Here is a 20,541-nt window from a genome sequence, read left to right as displayed (position 1 = left end):
CAGGACCAGATTTGTGTTTCCTTCAGCTCTGGTTTCTTCATCTGAGTTGTTCTTCACATAGAATTGGGTTTCATTTGAGGAGAAGGGGGCAGTTGATGGATGAAGTTATGCTGGGTTTGAGGCCGTCCCGAGTTGGCCAAATGTAGGCTAACAAGAAGACAGACAGATGTGTGACTGTTTGTGCTCTTTTTAACTTGGTCCTCAGAAAACCAGTGAAATAATGATGTGCTGGTTTGTGAATGAATGTACACGTGTAAAACTAGAATAATATCTACTTTACAGACAACTTCCATTGTGGGAGCTGCAGAGCGCACTTCCATCTCAGCACTCTATGGACTCGGCTTTGACTCAGTCAGCGTCTGTGTAGGATTTTATGTGGGTTTTCTTCAGGTCCTCCAGCTTTTTCCCACATGCCATAGATGTGAAAGCTAAGGTATCTGGAGCCTGGGCCCTGCAGGAGTGAAGGTGGGTACTACCTGTGATGGACTGCCTGGGTTGGCTTCTTCTTCGAGCTGTCCTCTGACACTTGTTCTGAAATGGAATGGTTGGATTGGCCTTTCCCAGGGTCCTTTATGGCATCTACTGTATAACTTACTGTAAGAGACAATGCAATGCCCAACAGCACAATAAAATAGGTGGTTAGGCTGACCAAAGATAAGCGATGGCCTGAAAATTATAGGGAAAGCCTGGGTTAGGCAACGTCATTAACTGTGTCACAAAAACAAGAAAGAAAACAAGTTGAGACAAATGCATACCCTACACGTACATTATAAACTCTCAACAAACACATACCATACAATACAAACTGAAGTGCAAGGGAGCAGAACCTTTTCTTTCCAGTGACTTTCTCAATAAGTAGCCAGTTACTGCTGCTAAGGAAACAGCGCATACTTCTGTGGCTTTAATATTCATTGAAATGCCCTTTTCTTTTCTTTTTTGCTTCTAGGCCAGCTGACAAATAATAATGAGACGTAAAGGGAGCTAACTCAAGGATTTAAACTCACTTCCTGGAGGGATGACATTTTTGCTCCAACCAATTTCTTACTTATAAGCCAATTCATGCTGCTAATGTAACGCGTTATTTATTTTTATGGCTTCTCTATGCTCTGTTTATGTTTCCAGAACAGTTGATTTTTAACTTTTCCAGAGACCACCATCCAAATGTTTTGTGGCCCAGAGGAGGTCAATATGTTCCAGACCTTCACATTTTCTTGTCATATATTTTATTGAATTAGATTAGAAGTTATGTAACTTTGCTGGAGGGGGGACCTCCTCATCCACCACAAATGTAAACATCCACCTGAAAGATGCATTGGTAGCCATTTATACATCAATACACTCACCTCACAGCAGCTGTTACGTCAATCCATGGATTAATCTTTAGTATTATATGTCTTTAACTTCTAAAATAGTTTGTCCACAGTTGCATATTTGCTGATTTATGGCTTGCTGCAAAGTTTATAAAAATTTCTTTAATGCTGTTTAGCAACTTTGGCCCTCTATATTTCTACATTAAACCACATCAGATGTTTCAAAATTTGATTGGCATTACTCACGTTATAATTGTTCTTTAGCAACTAGTGCCTGTCTGAAGAAAATCAAATCTTTTGATTTATGGGGCATTAAAAATGGAAAACAAATGTCTATATTCCCAACGCATATTGACCATGCATAACAAAGTCTGCATAAAAAGAAGTGTTTTAATTAGTAAATGCACAAAACATGAAGTTGGTATCTTGAACAAAACTATATTTACTACAGTATTCAACACATGTGGTAGAAATTTAGTTTGGAAATATATTAAAGAAAGAAATCTTGTCCACAATTAGGACCTCTTTGAGTCAGAATCCAGGCAGGAGGAAGCTTGTCCATTACGTCTTTTGTTTTCGCTTCTCTGTTATAGCAATCTACCAAGGCACAGTGACCTGGGCAGAGGTTGTCACCAAGTGGTCAAAGAATAAAAGCAAGATCTATATTTATAAACAACTGAATTTACGTAACAGTGCTGAATTAATGCATACACATTACTTGACATTTACTCTGATTGGTTCTAAATTGGGCCTAGTGTGTGCTTGGTGTGTGGGTGTGTTTGTGTGTGTCCTGTGGTGGGTTGGCACCCTGCCCAGGATTGGTTCCCTGCCTTGTGCCCTGTGTTGGCTGGGATTGGCTCCAGCAGACCCCTGCGACCCTGTGTTCGGATTCAGCGGGTTGGAAAATGGATGGATGGATGGATGGTTCGCTGGCTTACACGCCCATCTGATTGGTTAAAAGATATAAAATATTTTGGGCAGAGAGCTAGCTTAAATACCCCAAAATAAAAGTCTTGTTATGCTACAGTTTTGTTCTTCTCATATCTCTCAGGTTCAGCCCTTGCCCTTGAAATTTCTGTGTATGTGGGAACTGTCCTGTCTTTGCTGGGTGCAAGACATCTGCTGATTTCTTAATCCTACTAGAACATCCTGTATATGACATTAGCCATATCCTAGTACATTCTTATCTTTGTTGTTCACTTGACCTTTATCTGGTTTCTTGATATGTTTGAACAGATTTCTGACATTTATGCTAACTTTAATATGGAAAGCATACCAAAACACTTTATGCACCCAAAGTCTCATTTTTCCTCCACACATGCCATGTTTTACTACAAAGTGAAATGCAAAGTACAGAGGCATACTACTTAACAATATAATCATAGACCTGTATAATACAATTATAAAAATATATCAGTGACTTCATATATGTATTTTATGACTTAATAGTCAATATTTTATTCAGTCATATTCTGCTAAACCCAGCTCTAGAATTTAAAGAAACTCCAAAGAAATAATGTCAACTTTAAGAGTTTGAACAATACACAGATGTCCTTTCGCACATCATTTGGAAGTTTATACTGTCTGCCCATTGATGTAAGTGGTGTGTCAATGGCTTTCAGGATATGCACAGGAGGGACCCAACAGAGAGACCATGAGGATACATACGTATTACTTGTACACAACTAAGCACTCTAAAAAGTAGTTAATAAAACATTATACATTTTGTGGATTCATAGGTTTTAAAGATTGCTGGTAGAATCTGTACATACAATGTTGTATATACAGTACAATGAAAAAGGATTTGCCCCTTCTTGATTTCCTCTGTTTTTGCCTATTCATAACACTTATTCTTTTTGTATCAAATTTAGTCTACCACAAAAGACATCCTGAGTAAATATAATAGTTTTTTAAATGATCACTTGATTTATTAAAGGAAAAAATCATCAACACATATATCACCAATGTAAACAAGTAATTGCCCCCCTAAATTTTATACTTGGTTTTGCCACCTTTTAGCAGCAACAACAATGGACACCATTTTTGCCCAGTGTCTTATAAATGGTGCAATCATGAAAGCAGACATTAACTGAACTGAAAGAGGCCTGCAGTTCCTTAACATGTTCATCTGGGTTCTTCTCTGACTCCCCGGATCAGTTTTCTATGTGCTGTTCAAGTAATTTTGCTAGGCTTGCCACTCCTAGGCAGATTTACAACTGTTCCAAGATTTCTCCATTTGGAAATGGTGGCTGTCATAGTGGTTGACTGGAGTCCAAGAGTTTTTTGTAACTCTTTCCCTGTGGAGATATTTCAGTAACATTCTTCGTCAGGTCTTGCAGAATTTGAGTTATGGTGTGCTGCTTGTTGTGACCTTTTAGCCAACTTCGTTATACTGGAAAGGTTCTATTAAGGCAAAGTTTATATTCCATAGCACTGGCAGCAATCAAGCTTGGGTATGTCCATTCTAATTTAACACATTATCATTTAAATTTGGTTCATTGGTTGATTGAGTGACTATGGGTGCAATTATTTTTTCACATGGATGATATAAAGGTGTTGGTGAAATTTGTTCCTTCAATAAATCAAATAATTTACAAAATTGTATTGTGTTTACTCAGGTTGTCGTTTATGTTATATTAAATTTGTTTGTAGATCAGAAATATTTAACTGTTACAAATAAGCAAAAATAGAGGAAATCTGGAAGGGGGCAAATACTTTTTCAAGGAGCTCAATAAAACTACTACTACTGATAATAATATTAATGTGCCTCGAGAACATTTTTGTTTACCAGGAGTATATCATGACCTGTTTGACACCTTAGTAAATATAGTTTGGTTCAAGGTACCTATTTAACATTTTCTGCATATACAAATTAAACTATGCTCTCCCCAGTGGTAAAATTATTTTTATTGTCACACACGTGAGCATGGGAGGCAGCTAAAGCTCTCAAAAGAAGGTAATTCCCGGTCAGACCAGGGGGTGGCATAGTGCACTAATCCTTTCTCTTATCTTCCTGTAGACTAAATGTGGGAAATTCCACCTGACTCCCATGATGTCACTTCCGGTTCCGCCCCAGAAGATGTCACTTCCAGACCAGCAGAAGAGACCACCTCCTAATGACATTATTTCCACTTCCCAAGAAGTTGCAGCCTGATGACCTCATTTCCAGTTCCAGTCCAAGATCCCTCCTCTTCCTGTTTTTCAACTATATATCTGCCATATTTCCTAATCTGTTCAGTTCTGTTTTGGACTCTTGTCTGTAAAGACCATTTTTCTCAACTTTTGCATCTGTAGCCACTTCCAAATATACAGGAGGCTGCCCCAAACCTTTTTTGTTGTGTCAAGGCTTGTTTATTTGCCACATATGGTAGACTTTATCATGTGAGGTGTGACAGCTGGAACAGGTGTGTAGTGTTGCCAGAGCTACAAAGTGCTACTTAAACACTGGAGCTGTTGAAAGTGGCATATGGTGATGATGCTATGAAAAAGTCAAGTGTTTTAGAGTAGCATAAGAGGTTCAAGGTATGGGTGAGTTATGAATGATGATGCAAGAAGTAGATCATCTGTCATGACAATGCCCCAGGACATAATGCACTCCATGTTTGTGATTTCCTTGCTAAAAAATTAATTACCAAACTGGATCATCCACCGTATTCACATGACATGTGAATAGCCCCTTGTGATTTCTGGTTTGTCCCAAAATTAAAAATTGCCATGAAAGGACAAAGTTTACCAGACATTTCTGATATCCAGTGTAATGTTACAGAGGAACTCAATGGTATTCCAGAAACAGAGTTCCATGTATGTTTCTAGCAATTAATTACACAGTTGCCTAACTAAATGCACAGCTGAGAAAGGAGCTGAGATTACTTTGAAGGTGACAGTAGCTGCTTGTTGCTAGATAACCTGTTAGCTGAATTAACAGTAATAGATAGAGCTGATGTGATTTAGTGTGGACCTATAGTGGAGAAAAATTGTTCTAAAGGATGAAAGAATTTTTATACAAGATTCAGCAAGGTATAAACTATGCAACTATGGACTATCTATCTATCTATTATAAAAAGAAATCCTGTCCTGGAAAGCAAAAAGCAAGTCTATGATACGTGATCTTCTCGTAAGACATTTTAAAGACCCGCGAGACCAAAGATACACCCTACTTACAATCTATCAAATAGGACAATAGGCAGCAAAACATTCAGTCTTGTGAAGGATTTGAGCACACACAGATCCAGGGCTCTCAGCGCATATAAAGCGTATAAGGATAGTACAGTACGTTATAAATTAAATGTCGACATCTAAGCGAAGAAGAAAGCAGCGAGGAGAAAAGAGACTCAAATGCGTTGGACAGAAAAAAGAGCAAAAAAGAATAATTGAGGTGCAAATTCAGAAAATAAGGAAAGTAATTATCAGCCCGGAACAAGTGGAATTGAAAAAAAGCACGTCCAATCCGGCTCAGAATTAAAAGACAATGAGTAAAAGAAAGTAGAACTTCATAAAGACGTTTACAAACGTTGGCACTAAACACATGCAGAGCAGGTTTGAGACTATGAAACCAGGGAAATTAGAAAGGCTCAAAAAAAAAGCACTATACACATGTGGAGAAAGTTAAAGGATATGAAAGTAGGAAAATTAGAAAATATAAAAAAAGAAAGTAAAGATCGCAGTAGCGCAAACAAACTGCCTCATTTAACTATCCACCAGTCTAACTTTGGTTTTGCACAATAATTACTACACTATTGCAAATTAATACTTAATTCTACTTTATTCACATAATTGTACTTATTATGTTCTACTATACTGTTACCTTTCAATCTATGACTTTTTGTTAATCTAACTGATATTCTTCTAACTTTGCACGGATCAGGATGCATTTCACTGCGTGTTGTCCTGTATAACTATGCACGTGACAAATAAAGAATCTTGAGAATTTCAAAAATGGAGTTTACCGCACATGCATTTATTGGTTACTTTGTTCATGTACGTATATATATTTATCTGTTTGCTTATTTAAAAAGCTACATTTACCCCAGGAGTCAAAAACGTTCTGTCTAGCCCTTGTACAAAAACCTAGACCAAAGCTGGGGTATCACCTTGGTAACCCCATGTACTTTTGGAACTGAGAGAGGAAAATAGCACAACTTTACAGACAGGAGTCCAATGCAGAACTCTACTTACTTTTTTACTTTGTAAAAAAAAATTATTAACTGCTGATGATGTAGATCTTTTTGTCTGTGCTGAAATTCCAAACAGAGAAACCTATCCTGACCTCATTAAAAAGATTCAGCATATTGGGACTCGCAAGATTACAAATATTGTTTTTACAGAAGTGCTGAAATAAAAGTGAAACTAATGAAATAGTAACAATTCAAAGAAAAAAAAAATCTTAAAAGTGTGTATCCGGAAAACCAAACACGGGGGTTGGTGAGCGAAGCGAGCAGGGGGCGAAGCGTCCTAGTTATTTTAGAAATTAATGTCACCTAATACTAAATACAATCCCAGAAAATGTCACATATCTTTGATTAAAAGATCAAAAGTTATGACTTACAGAATATTGTCATTTTTTAGTAACATTTTGGCCATGCCTCTGTTATATTTGAAATAGAGGGTGACACATGTATAATTCTTAAGTACTGTATTAACATCCACCAAAAAAACAATATTTCCATTTTCCTTCTTCTGTTCAAACATACCACCCTCACATCTGCTTCTGGCCATACACCACACCACATTTCCTCACCCCTTTTTAAAGTTATGGCCTAGTTGGTAACATAGTCCTTAAGCCAGGAGGGTGGTCTTCTGGCCCTAAATCAATGTGAAACCCCACAGGAAGCCTGCGGTAGTGATTGAGGACCAGCCATTCCATTTCCAGCCACTGCTTGGAGCTCCCATGGCATCAGGCTATGCATCTTTGGCCCATGATGAATTTTTCAAGACTATTTGTGTGACACCTAGAACCATCTTGCAGAAGAAAAGTAGCTGGTCCAAACTGTTCAGCAATTTGCAATGGATTTGTAAAATGAAGTCTCATCTTACTGATACAGACTGGCAAAAGCAGTTTTGGTTTTCTGGCCTGACTGAAATGCTGCTGTTGAGAGGTAAAATGTGAATGTGTCTGTGAATATGTTGGCAGAGGCAAAGTTTTTCCCAATGAAAGATGGTGCAAAGGCAGGGTCAGCTCTTTGACTAACATCAAGGAAGTAGGCGACACCCCAGCTGTGGTATGTTTTGTTACTGCCTCAAAATACCAACCATCTGATAGGTACTCCTGGATTTCATTCTTTATCGTGCAGTTGAGACATTCAACCCCACCATTCGATTCCTGGTGGTACACAGCAATTTATTGGCCTTGTCTTCCTAGTCCTTATAAAATTCCCCTAAAACGAACTTGGGTCCATTATCAATAGTTGTCATGTCTGGCAGGCTCCACCAAACAAAAAGGTAATCCAGGCCTGTAATAATGGATTAGGTGGTCACAGTTGAAGCGGTAGGGCCTCTGGCCATTTGGAATGGAGATCATATGCCATTAGGAGATAACAGGCATGGTGTGGTGCACCAAGTAATTCACCCCAAATGTTAACCTGAATGTGCTTCCAGGGAGCAAGTGACCATTGTATATGAGTGAGGGGGGCTGGTGGACTATGTGAAGGTTTGCCACTGAGAAGACAGGCAGTGCAGTCCTTTATCTCATCATCACGGTCTCTATTAGACCACCACACAGTACAACTGCAATGCTGCTTCAGCTTTACAATGCCCTTCAGAGTTAAGGGTGACATGGTGATTTAAGAGTTGGTGGAACATCTGAGAAAGGCGCTCACCGTGCACAATGATGTCATTCAAATAAATGGCTACACCTGTGATTCCTGCCAGGATCAGTGACAAGATCTTCTGGAAGCAGCTAGGTGCACAGCTGAGGCCAATGGGCATCCTTTTGTAATGGAAGACTCTGAGGTGTGTCACAAAAACGGTAAGATCTCTGCTTATAGAAGTAAGAGGAACATGCAAATAGCCACAATTTATGTCCGGTTTACTGAAATCTATAGACTCATGAAAATGTGTGGTCAACTCTTCGTCAGCCGGCAAAGAGTATTTATCGGGAATGATTGCTGGCAAAGGGTATTTATTGGGAATGATTGCTGGCAAAGGGCATTTATAGGGAATGATTGCTTTATTTACAGAACACAAACAAATGCAAAGATGCAGACCCCCTGATTTCTTTTTTGCCACAACTAAGTCTGAAATCCATGGGGAAGCAAACACTAGTTCAATAATGACCTCTACCAGGAGGTGGCAGAGCTCAGCAGAAACTTCCATCCATCCATTTTCCAACCCACTGAATCCGAACACAGGGTCACGGGGGTCTGCTGGAGCCAATCCCAGCCAACACAGGGCACAAGGCAGGAAACAATCCTGGGCAGGGTGCCAACCCACCGCAGGACACACACAAACACACCCACACACCAAGCACACTCTAGGGCCAATTTAGAATCGCCAATCCACCTAACCTGCATGTCTTTGGACCGTGGGAGGAAACCCATGCAGACACGGGGAGAACATGCAAACTCCACGCAGGGAGGACCCGGGAATCGAACCCAGGTCCCCAGATCTCCCAACTGCGAGGCAGCAGCGCTACCCACTGCGCCACCGTGCCACCCCAGCAGAAACTTGTTCTCTTTAATGATAATGGCAATCTTAATACTGGTTGGATAACTGCAGAAATTGTTTTATCCACTGTGGGTCGCTGGACAAACCCAGTAATGCAGCCTAACCCCATAAACGACACTGGGGAAGCCTACTGCCAGTGTGATGTCACCATCCGTCCAGAGACATGGAATGATCAGGAATCAGAATGAACAATGCTGTGATAGGCAGTTTAACAAGGCCATCAGGGAACAACCTACTCTTTTCAAAAGATACCTAGGGAACGTTTATGACCACCGAGAGTAAGGAACTAATTTCTCCAGTTTTTTTTTTTTTTTTTTGTAAAGTATGCCTGTCACTGTTTTGGGTTCCGCATGCGGACCACAGGGTAACCTCCTTTTGATGGCCTTACCAACTTTCCAGCAGCAAGTTTCATGTTAGATTACCTGTTATGAACTGCAGGTACTATAGCTGCTGGCTTAATATTGACAAATATAAAAATTGATGGATACCACTAAAGGTTAAAATATATTTAATGCACACAAATAAAATATTTCGCTAATGTAGTTTTTCAAATTACTGGAAAAACTAAAAATTGCTTTTAAAAGAATGAAGAGGGTTTTCTTTGATCCTTAGTCTAGTTGCAAAGAAACACGAATCGTGAAAATCACTTTTATTAAATATTGCATTATCTCTTTTACGAACCTTACCTAAAGATGCTGAACACCGCAATATAGGGAAAGTTTACACAAAAACAAATATAGTTTACTTACTCCATACTTAGCCTGAACTCACACTCTACCTAACTGCAGCCGTCAACTCTTGTTTTCGGACATCTGCTTAAGTTTTGCGGCTCCGCGACCGCGTGAATTGATGAGTAGGCGCGTGTTGATGACGTCACCACAGGGTACAAGAGCGTTTTTCTGCTAGCACGCGCGAGAGTCGCCTGCAGTTCGCGCGGTCTCCAACCCGGAAGTCGAGGCTTTCACAATCCTTAGCTCACAGCCAGGTTGATGTGGCGTTGTTTGACTGACTGGTTGGTTCGTGCTGGAGGATCCGCAAGAAGATGTCTAACCCTACCAAGCAAGACATTTTAGCAATTTTCAAACGACTCCGATCCATTCCTACGAACAAGGTAAAGGCTCCTGTTTTTTTTTTCTTTTTTTTTTTTTAAACTGTTCGGGTGTGGTGTCGGATTCGTTCTTTTAGGAATCAGTTTGGTCTACCATCAGGAAGTGTGGTTTTAAGCTCAGCTAGCCGGTGACACGTCGCACTTATTATTGTTTGTGATTGTTTCTGCGTGGGAAGCTCTTCGTAGCCCTTTCGTGCACGCATATTTCGCGAGTATCACACCTGTTTATAAGGTGTAACATTAATCTGAAGGTATGTTTTAGCGAAGCGACAAGTCATTTAATGTTGTAATCTACTGTAAACTCTCGTTCGTGGTCATAATATATTTTTCTGTGAAACTATGGCTTCACTAAATATTTCAGTGGAATGCAGATTTAATAGATGACGTGAAAAATATCTTTGTTCAACTTGGACAGACATACACAGATTTTGTCTGGTGAAACGGTAGTCGTTGACGCGTGTCTAACTTGTAACAGCTGTTCGGCGCAACAGAGTTTGACTTTTGCAGGATAAAAACAATGCTCTCTAAAGGTGAGGCTAATATTTGCTTGGTGAGCTGGTTTGTCGTTTGTCTCATAATGTTCACCATCACGCCCTCGTTTGTATTTTCAGGCCATGTCATGAAAATACCAAGTTAATAAGGTGCTGCGTGGCACGAAATTCCAAAATCCATCCAGATGTGTTTGTTGCACTGGCCTAGTGTGCAACACATCTGAACATTGTGGGAGGAAAAAATAAAGTATTACCTAAGTTGTTTTTGCAAGAAGGCTTCGTCGGATTTGATCTGTTTATGATATAATTGTAGTCTGTTTTTTCATATACAAGCTCCCTTCAGAGTCTGCAAGAATTCTTTCACCTTAAGTCCCATTCACAAGGTGTTTGCACAGTGTGTCCATTGTTGTTGTATGATGCAAAGCAATGCAGGATAAACCGCTCGGTATTCACACAGTGGCAAGAGGCCATGTATGTCTTAGTGCCCTTTACCTGGACCATCTTTTCCAGTATAAAACAATAAAATATATGTAGCAGTGGATTGACATTTATTTAAACAGCATACCAGAGTCCTCATTAGTAGAGTAGGATCTAAAAGTTGAAATGCAATTAAATGAAGGGGATAATAGGTCTAAAATAACATTTGTTTCTATAGTACATTTTCGTACAAGTAAATGTAGAATATCTTTTATAAGATGTCAGAGTTGTAAGAAAAGGAAATTAGAAATAGGTATGAATGAGAACAAATAAATGACACGCCAAAAATAACAAATGAAAATATATCAATACACACATGACAAAAGTGTACAAGTAGATAAAGTAAGGTCCCTTATATATTGATTCATTTTTAAGTCTCTAATGATAAGTCTGTGGTCAGATAGCTGGGGAGGACAGAAAAAAAACGCTTCAGGACCGTGATGCAGGAGAGTAATAACAAAATCAGCAGGGGTTTGAAGGCCAAAAGACCTGCCCTGCCTGTACTGGGCATTCTGCTTAACATAAGTGTGCCTAAGTAAGTCCAGTTGTTTTTAAACATCACCCCAGAAGATTTGATGTATTGGGGTCTTGGCTACAATTGGAGTATCTGCTTTCATTCCAACATCATAAGTGGCTGCACAGTACTTTGATCAGGTGGTGAAAAAACAAAAGGAAATCAGGGATAATTAGAGATTAATAGTAATTGTAAATTCATGAAGTTTATGATATTTCTGTGAATATATAATAGAGGTAGAACTAAAATGCAGTTATGAAAAATCCAAATTAAAATAGTCACTGGAAGAGATAAAGGGGTAACATTTCAAACAAAATTTCCTGGTACTGCCATCAGACAGTCTCTGGCTTCTAGAAGTAAGCAGTAGCAATAAATGTTATATGCAGTGATGAAATTTATGCCCTGGCAAGTTAGTTTATGGGAAGCCAGTGTAACTGATTCATAGGAGTGATGTAGGTATTGCACTGGTGCTAAATGTTTAAACTGCAGTTTATATTGTAGTTCAAAAAATGTTTGTTGGATATAATGATATATCAGTTTCACAGTAAGACCAAACAAAGACATACAATCAAAAGGAAACATAATACAAAAAGAGTTAAAATGGTACATTTTAAGCAATCTTTTAGCATCACGACATAAAGCAATGAATCTTGAGTCTGGATGAAAATCTAGGTACTCAAAGAACCTTTTACAAAGACACTTAAAGGACATTAGCTTTGTTTTTCGGTGTTAGAATAGCATGGGGAATGGATTAGTTACCCTCAGTGGCTTACATATTGATGGCATTTTTTTCCATTCATTTTCATATTGTAGAGCCAGCGCATGTCACAACACCATCAAACACATGGCCACACTCGCGCAAGCAGACCAAGCCAATGAATCTATTAGTCATATCTTTGGAAGATGAAGGGAAATTTGTTTCTAAAAGAACAGGCAAATCTGTCACAGTGCGTAGCCAGATAAGGGATCAAACCGGTAACCTGGAGCTATGAGGCAGCAGTTTTAACTGAATTTGAATATGCCGAATGGATTATTAAATTTATTGTTACCTGTGGAAAAAATTATTTATTTTGCCACAAGCTAAAATTGAATTTGATTTTCTTAATAGTAATTTTTGCTGGTTTTCAGTTAATGTTGTCCTAATAGAGCATAGTATTTCATAGTAAGTCAGTACCTCTTCTCATGCATCACTCAGTATGCATTACAAATAAACATTCCTGTGTTAAATTTTCCACTCTTGCAGATCCAGCTATTGTTTACTTAGACAAAAGAACACAAACCCTTTTTGCCCCTACCTCATTTTGCTATTGCCTTCCTTTTGGGAAATTAAAAAACACATGCAGCATTAGATTTTCTGTATTTATGTGGCTTTCAGGTTTTGTATACTGAAAATGACTACTGTGTAAAGTTTTCTCAGAAGTGTCTTGTTTTTCTTATGCCAGATATCTATATGAATCTCCCTGTAATGTTGACCTGCCTAAAGCTTCCTCTTGTGGTGGTTGATTTTTTTTTTTTTTTTTTTTAAATTGTTGATGAAGAGCTTAGTTCAAAGTAAAAAAAAAAAATCATTATACAAGTGGAGTAAGGTGTTTAATCCAATTAAGGGTCAACGGAGGCCTCAATCTATCCATGCATAGCAATAATTATTTATAAATCCTTTTTACAAAAAAGGACCCAATCTTGTATTCTTGTATTTGCAGATTGTTAACTGTTTAATAATGTGTTGAATTAAATGCTGTATGACTTTTTAGGCCAGTTGTTTCTAAGTACTATGTTGTATTGATTAAACTTCATTTTTTAACTAAATAGTTTTATCTTCATACTTAATTATTGAGTGTTGTGTATTTGTTGTTTTAAAATCTATTTGGAAAGGACAAAGTATCCAAGTGCTTAGAAGTTCAAAGGTCAGTAATTTGTTACAACAGAGGTGAACTTTTGTATCCTCTGATATCAGTCACTTGGACTATGTATAGTGGATAAAGGTAATATTTAAAAATAGTCAGTGGAGTATTCCTAAAAAAATTGTTTATTTAAATTCTGTACCTTATTTGAAAATTAAAGTGTAAAACAAAACCTCACATTTTATCTTTTCAAGTACAGTGCTTCACTTTATGAAAGTGAAGAGGCATTCATCCTAAAAATAGTTTGTCACTGATCAGGATGTATATTCACTTTTTTTTTTAACCATAATAGTCATTTGGTTTCTCTCACAAACTATCCATATATTTATTTACTCTCACTAACAGAGTTAGAAAATATAAGGCACTTTTATTTATAAGGGAAAACTATACATTTTATCTGTATACTGTCCAAAAAAATATGTGTATTTCTTATGGTTTTGTGCTGTTGTGGCTGTGTAGCTGACTTTAATAATCTTGTTTAAACACAACAGTTGTGTTTTAACACTGCATTGACATTAAAACCTCATTCATATTAGTGTTTAACAGGCCTGCTTGCATTTACTATAGTGCATTGCATAATTATTGCAATATGTTGGTCATCAAGAGTGTAGCACCAATCATTTACCCAAAAAAACTAATTTTATCTTAGGTTTTCCCAAAATATTGACTATGCCATTCAATTCACATCTTCTGTGAGATTCTGTCTGAGAGATGTGGATGACTTAAATTCCCACATTAAAAATTAAAATTCTACTTTATCTGGCATCCCATCTGTGTATTTGTAATGGGTATGGATGCAGGGTTGATGCCTAACATAATAACAAAGTGCAGCTCAACCAGATGAAAAACATAAGTGCAATACTATTTTATTTTTTTAAATGCTAATTTTTTCAGGGTTTGATTGATTTTTAGGTATAACATGCTAAAAAACAGTAAGGAAATACACAGTATATACAAACTGATTTCTTCTGGAGTAACATGTTAAGACAACTACGGTATTGTGTGAATATACCTGTAATTCATATGAAATGGGTAGCGAGATCCTGCCCCAAGTGGAGGAGTTCAAGTATCTCGGGGTCTTGTTCACGAGTGAGGGAAGAATGGAGCGTGAGATCGACAGGCGGATCGGTGCGGCATCCGCAGTAATGCGGGCGTTGCATCGGTCTGTCGTGGTGAAAAAGGAGCTGAGCCGCAAGGCGAAGCTCTCAATTTACCAGTCGATCTATGTTCCTACCCTCACCTATGGTCATGAGCTATGGGTAGTGACCGAAAGAACGAGATCGCGAATACAAGCGGCTGAAATGAGTTTCCTCCGCAGGGTGTCTGGGCTTTCCCTTAAAGATAGGGTGAGAAGCTTAGTCATCCGGGAGGGGCTCAGAGTAGAGCCGCTGCTCCTCCGCATCGAGAGGAGTCAGATGAGGTGGCTCGGGCATCTGATCAGGATGCCTCCTGGACGCCTCCCTGGTGAGGTGTTCCAGGCACGTCCAACCGGGAGGAGGCCCCGGGGAAGACCCAGGACACGCTGGAGGGACTATGTCTCTCGACTGGCCTGGGAACGCCTTGGGATTCTCCCGGAAGAGCTAGAAGAAGTGGCCGGGGAGAGGGAAGTCTGGGCATCTCTGCTCAAGCTGCTGCCCCCGCGACCCGACCTCGGATAAGCGGGAGACAATGGATGGATGGATGGATGGATGGATGGATTCATATGAAATGTCCAAAAAAAAATCACTACATATGATTTTGAATAAATGGTGTATTTTTGAGAATTAGAATGTATTTATGTTGCTGTGGAAAAAATAACTTAGAACTGTCATTAAACTATACAAAATTTAGATATAAAACTGATCTAACAGTTCATCTCAATGATACATGTTGTAAGGTAATGAGCCAGACCATAAGATCAAAGTTATCTGTCTAACAGTCCTTACTAGATGTGATTAACATTTGAAATACTTATATGCTTGCTTCAGATCCAATAGCACCCAGCCAGTCAGCGGAACAAGCTCCTCCACGTGTTCCAGGTTCTTGTCCTGTTCATAGACAAAACCAATAAGTCTCTGATGAAAATGAACACTTGCAAAGCTAAAGGTACAGACAGCATCCAAGGTCATGCATACAACTCATGTGTTGAGCAGCTGGTCAGCATTTTCTGTGACATTTTAATTATATGTCTGGCACGAAGTACAGTTTCTACTAATTTTAGAACACACATGTTTGCCAGTGTAATCTGAAATACTGTGTTTGAATGACTTCAGATGGTGGCACTCATTTTATCACCATGTTGGTTATGCCAGGTTGAGCATACTTGACACACAGGACTTGCATCCCTTTGCATACAGATAAAACATCTGTGTTTATGTTAAAGAAAGTGGAGTAATAAACTGAAAAAAAGGTAATCCAAGAAGTCGTCCTATGCACCTACACAAATGGCAAGAAAAACTACTTTAAGGAATTCAGAGCTTTATTTTGTCCTTTAAATTAAAATGGACACTGCTTGAGGTTGGACAGCGAGCTTGTTTAAAATGCAGCAGCTAACACTTTTAATTGGAAAAAGACAAATTTGAAATTGCTGCTTAGTACACAATAGGCTTTTTTAAAGATTTGTACTGTTTATTATTTGTTGCTGTGTATCATACAAAGGTTTTTTGAAGAAACATCCATCCATTATCCAACCTGCTATATCCTATCTACAGGGTCATGGGGGTCTGCTGGAGCAAATCCCAGCCAACAATTACTACATAATTAATAGATAAAAAAATTTAGTGTTTTTATATATATATATATATATATATATATATATATATATTTCTTTTAATTTGCTGCAATAAAGGTACAGCACACATATAAAATCTGTAGCACTGTTTATAATAAAGTAAATTACTTATATAGAAATATTTGTTAAATGAAGCTTAACTATAACACAAACAGTCCCTTTTTTCCAAAATTAACGTTTCTTCTGAAAAAAAGTCATCATATCCACTCACTATTCAAAAATGTAAAAAGTCGAAAAAAGTTAAACATAGAAATGCTAAATTGGGTTTCTGCTGTAGTAAGAAAACAAAAGTTGCAAATGTATGTAAAAATTTAGTAAGTCTCTTCATTTTGGTACTTGAATGTCTGTCTAAGAAGTCAGATGATCTAGGTTCAACATTACTTACACTTCTCAATTTTTCTGAGAGCTGCTACAGACAGAAAAGATATATATTCATACTTTTTCAAAGATGTAGGGGATCAGATTCCAAAAAAAAAAAAAATATGTTTTCCATTTAGTACATAAGTAACCCTATGATTTGAGTGCCTCTGTAAGTAGATATATACAAGGGTTGGCATCCTATGTATTAAACCGACGTATTAATATGTAGATAGATAGATAGATAGATAGATACTTTATTAATCCCAATGGGAAATTCACAAGAGCATGGAGCAGTAGATTTAGTCATTGCAACACAATTTCTGTGGCTTTTCCATTAGAAGTACGAGCATCAATATCTAAGACCGTTGTTTCTCTCTTTGACTTTACAGCACAGAGATCACCTGCAGTGAGTGGTGGGGGGGTATGTGATGTGATGTGAAGTGGGAAGAAGCGTCTAACTATGAACTCTGTCATGTCCAACTCATCCTCTTAGTTCAAGGTGGACTGCTGACCCAACATCCTACTGCAAAAGCACACAATGCTCTTTTTTTTATATCATTAAATTAGATAGAAGCAGCATATGGTGTTGCCCAAATAAGTAATGTTAGGCTCTGGGCATGATATATGGCTTTTGGATGTTTTACTTGATCTGAGCCTGCAGGTGGCAGTGGTGTGCAAACTGTACAGCAAAGGTTTTAAAAAAAAAAAAAAAAACACACCGAGAGCCCTGGTTCATAATCTTGGGTTCCAAGGTAGTCCATATTGCCGCCATGGTCCTAGACAGCAACTATGCCAAATTTGGTCTGGATTCGTCAAAGGGTGTAGGATTGTATTGGGAATATACAGACAGACAGACGGACGTTCTATTAGATATGGATACATTTAAATGTGTTCAGATTAATGCTTGCACTCAAACTACTCTGTAGACAATGAATTGAGTCTTGGAGAATAATAAATAAGCCAAAGTACCACCTAATATACCATTACATGTTGTATAGAAAAGCGCTATATAAATGTAATGAATTATTATTATTATTATTATTATTAGAATCAGTTCACTTTCAGCCAAGGTCATACTATTATGGATGAAACCAGAACACACTGGTTCAATACTGTAGCATTCTTGAATGTTTCCCTAATTTAGCTCTTCTGAAAGTAAGTGTTTCAGATACATCCAAGTTGCTCATGGTCAGTAGTACTTCATATTTGTCACCTGCTCAGCATGCAATAGTATCATCAACATAACTTATAAACCTAATGTATACTTAGATCTCTGACTAACAGATTAATTCATTGGCTGAATTATGGGATAATTACCACAAAATCCATCTTCAGTTAAAAACATGTATCATTGAGTTTTATCAAAACCATAGCAATTAATTTTTTATTTATATATAAATCATGATATTTAATAAGGAACTTATGTGAACAAACATGTGATCCTCACCTTCAAGACAGGGTAGAGAGCTTAATTAGAGGTGATTCTATAATTCACATTATAGTCTCTTGAACAGTCTATGTCAAAACTTCAACCTCAGTGTGTATGTCATTACTATAGAAAACATATGTTGATAATGATGAGAGCAGTATCACTTTTCAGCTTCGATTACAAATTGAAAGCCGCAATGACCTACACCCAAGCATAAATAGTTTTAAGCAGTGTCACAGTTAGAGGTTATGGTATTTCTTTGATACAACATACATGGCTGTATATGCCAGTGTTTCAGTGAGTTTTGTGACAAAATACTTCTTCAAATGTACTTGAAATTGCTCTTCTTGTGGATTGAAATGAGGGAAATATTGCAAACTGCTACAGTAGTGATGTAGCATGCTTTCGTTCGAGTCTCTAACATGTCTTTAGCCAGGAATGAACTAGGTTTCTGATAAAGATAATATAAATAAATTCTGAGAGAGAGCTTCAGCAATTAAAAATTTATTATGATCTGCGGTGGGTTGGCACCCTGCCCAGGATTGTTTCCTGCCTTGTTCCCTGTGTTGGCTGGGATTGGCTCCAGCAGACCCCCGTGACCCTGTGTTCGGATTCAGCGGGTTGGAAAATGGATGGAATGGATGGATGATCTCAGTATGTTATTCAAGAAAACTGAATTACTCCCTAGTTTACTTTTATTATGGAAACAATGAGAAGTCAAGCAAAATGACAACTTTTACTGGCTAACTGTACAGACTATAATGTGTAAAGTTTTGCGGCAGCTAAGACCCCTTCTTCAGGCAAGATAAAATACAGAAACTGGACTTCCTTCTGCATTTATGTAGACACTAGGACAGAGACAGCATTGGAAAACGTTTAAGTGGGTCATCTCCAATTTAAAAAATTAGTAGACCTCTCCAGCCTAAGATTTATTTAGCAGAAGAGTACATGTCCACCTGCCTAATGTGCTCCTGCTCCTCTGTGTGTCACCAAAATAGCTCTGACCTGCTGAGGCATGCACTCTGTAAGACCTCGGAATACTGCAGGTTGAACCTTGTTGTTCCAGTACATCCCACAGATGGGCGACTAGATTGAGATCTGGGAAATTTGGAGGCTAGGGCAACATCTGAAACTCCCATCATGTTTCTCAAGCCATTCCTGAATAATTTGTGCAAAGTGGCAAGGTATGTTATTCTACTGGAAGATAGTCTTGTGAGGGTCTGATGTGATTCTCAAAGAAGAATGTCTGGGCTCTGCTGTCTATAAAGTTTGAAGTGAGTAGCGGAGAAATCCGTCACTGCAAAGACTTTGCCCACAAGGCTTCTTCCTAAAATACCAGCCTCCAATTTTTCCAGACAGTGCACTTTAAAACCCTGGGGTTTCAGGGAGAGAGCAAAAGAAACTAAACTGAAAACTTCATGGGAGAGAAAATAAAAAGATAAAATTGTTGTTTTCATATTGGGTGCTCATTAGCACAAATTGTAATGAGCATGGCGACAGAACAGACAGACAGAACAGAAAGACAGACTGACAGACACACACAACTGTAGACCACTGGAGCTACTTGGCTCTGCATGTTTGATATGTGCTTTTATCTGCTACCCTATCTTTCTGTCATTTTGATTATTGCATTACTATATGGAATGACAGCATCAAGTAGAGTTTAGATGAGCATTGTAGTCTAGTTGTATAATACTTATTAAAATGTTATGGCTATATTCTAGCAGGGTATGTTTGCATTTTCAGTTAAACAGTAAAGTTAACTTGCTTTATTTATTTAGATGTGGCATCAGAAGGTGGATGTTGTGCAGCCTTATCCGTGCATGGTGTCATTAGGCAGATTTGTTGAATTGGGTGTTTTTAGTACTAAAATATATATCTCCAGTGGTTTTTCTTTATCACCTCCCTTAATGCCTGTCCTTTCCACCTCATTAAACAGGGTGTTACACATTGTTTGCTTCAAACACATATTTTACAATTCATGTTTTCATAAACCTAGATGCTAGTTCTTTCAACCCCACCTCAACTCTTGACACTATTGTAAATGAACAACAGAGAACATATACAGCAACTGTGACAACATATTGCTCACTTTTATCACTAGTCCATTGATGTCTTTGATTGCTAATATATAATCTGATGTTAACAAAATGGTTTTCACTTGGTGCAAGATATGTTTATTTTCATCACATTCAATGTGCTCTAACACACATTTAAATGTTTGATAGTCTTTTTAGGGTACTTTTTAGCTGTAGACACTTTATTGTACAGTGGAACCTCAGTTAAAGAACGCACTACTTAACGAACAAATTGGTTAACAAACTTTTATTTTGAACAATTTTTGTCTTGGTTAACGACCGAAATTTGGATAACGAATGCAAGCACAGACCGGTTTTTGTGCTTTCATGCTCATTTGTGCTTTGATGTGCTTGCTGTAAACATTGCTTTTCTGAGTGTTGCGTTCACTAACGTTACTTTTTTATTTTTTCAGTTTCGATGTTATTTTTTATTTGCATATT

General features: G+C 38.0%; 1 protein-coding gene across 2 annotated transcripts in view; it reads left to right on the top strand.

Moving 5' to 3' along the window:
• Positions 1 to 9,911: 9,911 nt before the first annotated feature.
• The window catches only part of arfgap3 (ADP-ribosylation factor GTPase activating protein 3), a 63,966-nt gene continuing 53,336 nt past the window's right edge, over positions 9,912 to 20,541 (top strand). The window contains exon 1 of one of the 2 annotated variants that reach the window (XM_028816923.2): positions 9,912 to 10,083. In XM_028816923.2, coding sequence (XP_028672756.1) covers positions 10,015 to 10,083 — 69 coding nt within the window. In that variant the 5' untranslated portion in view covers positions 9,912 to 10,014. The remainder of the gene's footprint in view (positions 10,084 to 20,541) is intronic. The other variant, XM_028816916.2, reaches the window with a different exon arrangement.

Source organism: Erpetoichthys calabaricus, chromosome 1 (genome assembly GCF_900747795.2).
Source record: "Erpetoichthys calabaricus chromosome 1, fErpCal1.3, whole genome shotgun sequence".
Taxonomy (NCBI): domain Eukaryota; kingdom Metazoa; phylum Chordata; class Cladistia; order Polypteriformes; family Polypteridae; genus Erpetoichthys; species Erpetoichthys calabaricus.
The sequence above is the reverse complement of the archived record's forward strand: the minus strand, read 5'-3'. Positions and strand labels throughout refer to the sequence as shown.